At 44.8% G+C, this 4,649-nt stretch overlaps 2 protein-coding genes across 2 annotated transcripts; one reads left to right on the forward strand and one right to left on the reverse strand.

Moving 5' to 3' along the window:
• Positions 1–2,940: 2,940 nt before the first annotated feature.
• LOC146478154 (uncharacterized) lies at positions 2,941–3,498 on the reverse strand. Its single transcript, XM_085112531.1, has one exon. It carries the CDS (start codon positions 3,496–3,498, stop codon positions 2,941–2,943), a length of 558 nt encoding a protein of 185 aa, XP_084968657.1.
• A 285-nt stretch (positions 3,499–3,783) lies between these two features.
• Positions 3,784–4,410, forward strand: LOC146478155 (uncharacterized). Its single transcript, XM_085112532.1, has one exon. The coding sequence runs from the start codon at positions 3,784–3,786 to the stop codon at positions 4,408–4,410; it is 627 nt and encodes a 208-aa protein (XP_084968658.1).
• Positions 4,411–4,649: the final 239 nt, after the last annotated feature.

Raw genomic sequence — 4,649 nt, forward strand, 5'->3', positions numbered from 1 at the left:
GTCTTCAACAGAAGCAGGCCAATCAAAATCCATTCTTGTCGCTTACATCGCGAGGGAGGGGACCCACTCACCCCTACCTGTGTGACGTCAACGCATCATTTGATCTATTTATTAAAAACAGATTAAATTTGGCGCCATATTGTTAACATGTTCTGGACTCAAGTGTGCCGTTTTCAAACGGAAATTTCACCATTTTGAAGCGGTGAATCGAAAGAATAACTTCTATGAAGCACCCGATATTTAAAACGGTGGAAATTGGTAAATTCCTGGCGAAGGAATCGTGATTTGTTTGACAGTCTTAGACCACGACGCGAGACTGAAAAGAGGTCATTGAGAAGCTTACGTTATCGCAATGGAATTCCCGCTATTCCCCTTGAAACCCTGAGTAGCGTAACACAAGGGAAATAACGTAGCGCGACCGTCGTGACTCAAACTATTCCATTAGCAAGGATAGATTTATCAATCGGCGAAGCATACAGTTGGAATAAATGAATTAGCCCCAGCATCACGCGTAATGCCAGTGTAGCAGGCATCTTGTTCAATTTTAACTATTCTTAATTTTGAGGGGCCAAACTCTTGGAGGTGTAGAATTGTAGCGGAATCGTGCTCAACAACTGTGCCGCTAGTTTCATGTATTTTGTTTCATTATTTTTGGTGAGCCGCAGGGGACTCGGGCCAGCCAAACCGCTGGAACTGGAAAAACCGTACCATATGAAGCGTTCTATTACAACCGAATTTTTTGTGCAAAAGGTAAACGCGCATGGTTTCAGTCCTTGTTATCTAAGGTATTCCCAGTCAGTCGGGGGCGGCGAAATGGCGGGACGAAAGTTCTCAAGAACGGGAACTTTCCCGCTTCCTGGCGCCATTTCGCCTGACCCCGACTGACTGCCCCTGAGTCTCCGAGGATGCATACCACTGCACCGCACATACACGTCAGCTTTAGGAGAGATTAAGTTTTTTGCATTCAAGGTTACTGATAGGTTTCACGAGTGTCTTCAGGAAAATCTTGCGCACGGGCGCTGCTTTCGATAAAACCACGGAAAACTATACATCACTGTAAAGCTGATAAATTGAAGTTTGCGAAAATATCAATGTTTTTTTTATTTTGTTGGATAAATCACAGGCAGCCGAAGCTCAATATCAGAGAACCGTTGAATCATAAGGATTTGTATGGGAATACAACAAATTCGTGTAAAATGGTAGAAACTAACATCCTTTTCTCGATAAAATCAACTTACCCTGTTTCTGCTTGTATTCTGTCATTTACCAGCTTTTCAAGCCGGTTCGAAGCGATTTCGGTGAGTTAGCGTCATTCGGGTTTCTACTGCTAAGTGTAACGAAAGGCCGAACAGTATTTCAGCCATGCCCGAAGCACGAGAGCGGAATAAATCCGTTGAAATCATCCCTAGTGTCCCAATTCCTTCATAGAATCAAAGTAGAGATGCATACCTATCCTGCCAGTGCAACTCCGACTCAATTGAAGCCATATCACGTTTGCTAGAAAGATTTTCTTTCAAGTCAGCTCGCTTCTGAGATTTCGAAAGATGCACGGCCAGAACGCTATGGACACATTAAACGTTCGAACAGCACACTGGGTAACAAAAGTTCCCTAGCACGGGGGAACAGCGGCCAGCATGCAGTTGTCCACAGGCAAACAGATTTGTTCCTAGGGCCTCCTCGGGTCCTTTTTGTCAAGACCGTGACCGTCAAAAGACCATTGTTTCCATCGACCAATCAAAATTAGTACCGGACTATTCAACCTAAATTTCCGGTACAGAATCAAATATATGGACAACCTGTTGTCCTTTTTCCCAGAAATTTGGAAATTCCGGGAATTTTTCGTTCCATTGGTCATACACTGACTGAGGATATCAGCCAGTTGAATATTTTTGTTCCATTCAGACTTAAAAAAAACCCATTGTGACTGTTCCAATAAAAAGAGAAGTTAGCATGACGTGTAAGAAATAATGCAAGAGAAGTGAAGTTTCTACTTAAACTAAAAATACTAAAGTTGCAGTCAGGGATAGACATCAGAACTAAAAATTTTTTGTTTGGCACTGACAATTGTTAACGTTAGAAACAACGTTAATGAAGCATCAAAGACGTTTCGGCCAAGCAACTTCGGCCTTCATCGGTTATTTTTAAAAGCCAACTGAATCACGGCTTTGTAACGGTTCACAGTTCTGAGCGTGTTACGCCAGCAAAACGCAACGAACGGCAGCCGCGCGTGTTTACATGAGGGTTTTGTAGACATCCGGGATAGCAATATGTTCGTTTCCCGCGTGGTTGTCATTTAGCGAATACCAAGCTTCGAGAAAAAGTCTCTCGTGAAAATTACGAGCCTTGTCCACAATTGTCGCATGGTCGAAGTCTATATTATGGGCAAACTGGTTCGCGTGTTGCGCAATTTTGGAGTTATTATCTCCAACCCGAACTGCCCGTTTATGTTCTTTTAACCTTGTTTCCAAGGCTCGGTCAGTCTGTCCATAATACACGAAGTTGCAATCAACGCAGCCGACCTTGTAAACAACATCTCGGCACTGCAAAGCAGGAGGTTTGTCCTTTGGTCTCGGGAAACGCGTGCGCAAAACATTCCAAGGTTTGTAACCCACTTTAACACCATTGTTGCGTAGTACTCGCGAAATTCTCTCAGAGACGCCTCTACATGCATACGGAAGAACAACAAATGTTGACGTTGAAGGTGCGCTAGCGCTGGAAGCGTCTTTGGTATTTGGATCGCGGCGGAGAGCGCTGTGGTAGGACTTGCAGCTCCGAATAAAACGCAGAGGGTAATTGTTATCTCTTAGCACTTTGATGACGTGTGTCCTCTGTCTAGACCGCCCCGCATTTGTTGATGGAATTTCTTGGGCCCTGCGAAGGAGAGTATTAACGAGTGACCTCTTGTGCTGCGATGGGTGGTGGGAGTTGTAATCGAGGTATTTATCTGTGTTTGTTGGTTTTCTGTACACACTGACCTGTATGCGACCACGTACTCGGGTTGTTGTTGTCTAAGAAGGAAAGTCCGTTATCCTTCTCAAGCTCCTTGGTGAACTGTATGTTAGGGTTAACAGAATTAAGATGATCATGAAATTCTTGTATGAAATCCTTCTTAAGACACGCATGGCTGTCGTCCACGTATCTGTACCACCAGCGTGGAGGATGAGTAGCGGTGGCAATTGCGCTTTCTTCTATGTACTCCATCACCAAGTTAGCGATAGTGGCACTCACGGGAGACCCCATGGCACAGCCGAACGGTTGCTGGTAATGTTCCTGTTCGTAAGTAAAGAAGCTGTTCTTCAGGACAAACTCTAGTAACTTCATGATGTTTGTTACAGAAATATCTGTGCGATCCGTTAGAGTTGCGTCCTGTTGTAATTTTTCACGGACAATCTGCAAAGCGAGGTCTACAGGAATGGACGTGAACAGTGCAACGACATCGAATGATACTGTGATCTCATCTTCCGTAATTGGTTGGTCTCTAACGTGTTGGGCAAACATAACACTGTTAGTTGCCGTGTATTTATCCCTCCAGTAGCGGGGATAAGATGGAAACCAAATGTCGGGATACAGTGTAGGTTGGTGCGTAAATGCAACTGGTTATTGGGCGTAGTAGTATGCCAGGCTTGTGGATCTTTGGAAGTCCATAGAAGGCAGCGGGGGTAGCATCTGTGCTGTGAAGACGGTGATATAGCTTTGGAGCTACTTGCTTGACTTTGTCATGAGTGGAAGGACACGACTTAATTTCTGATAATAAGTTGTTTAGGTTGCGAGTACTACGCAACAATGGTGTTAAAGTGGGGGTGGTCTAGACAGAGGACACACGTCGTCAAAGTGCTAAGAGATAACAATTACCCTCTGCGTTTTATTCGGAGCTGCAAGTCCTACCACAGCGCTCTCCGCCGCGATCCAAATACCAAAGACGCTTCCAGCGCTAGCGCACCTTCAACGTCAACATTTGTTGTTCTTCCGTATGCATGTAGAGGCGTCTCTGAGAGAATTTCGCGAGTACTACGCAACAATGGTGTTAAAGTGGGTTACAAACCTTGGAATGTTTTGCGCACGCGTTTCCCGAGACCAAAGGACAAACCTCCTGCTTTGCAGTGCCGAGATGTTGTTTACAAGGTCGGCTGCGTTGATTGCAACTTCGTGTATTATGGACAGACTGACCGAGCCTTGGAAACAAGGTTAAAAGAACATAAACGGGCAGTTCGGGTTGGAGATAATAACTCCAAAATTGCGCAACACGCGAACCAGTTTGCCCATAATATAGGCTTCGACCATGCGACAATTGTGGACAAGGCTCGTAATTTTCACGAGAGACTTTTTCTCGAGGCTTGGTATTCGCAAAGTGACAACCACGCGGGAGACGAACATATTGCTATCCTGGATGTCTACAAAACCCTCATGTAAACACGCGCGGCTGCCGTTCGTTGCGTTTTGCTGGCGTAGCACGCGCAGAACTGTAAACCGTTACAAAGCCGTGATTCAGTTGGCTTTTAAAAATAACCGATGAAGGCCGAAGTTGCTTGGCCGAAACGTCTTTGATGCTTCATTAACGTTGTTTCTAACGTTACCAATTGTCGTGCCAAACAACAAAAATTTTTTAGTTCTGGTGAAGTTTCTACTGACACATTCCAATCAAGCAGTAT

This window comes from Pavona decussata, unplaced genomic scaffold (genome assembly GCF_977016875.1).
Source record: "Pavona decussata unplaced genomic scaffold, jaPavDecu1.1 SCAFFOLD_67, whole genome shotgun sequence".
Lineage (NCBI taxonomy): Eukaryota > Metazoa > Cnidaria > Anthozoa > Scleractinia > Agariciidae > Pavona > Pavona decussata.

Excerpts from the sequence above, each read along its gene's own strand:
- LOC146478155 (XM_085112532.1), top strand. The coding sequence starts at position 3,784 with ATGGTGTTAAAGTGGGGGTGGTCTAGACAGAGGACACACGTCGTCAAA.
- LOC146478154 (XM_085112531.1), bottom strand. The coding sequence starts at position 3,498 with ATGTTTGCCCAACACGTTAGAGACCAACCAATTACGGAAGATGAGATC.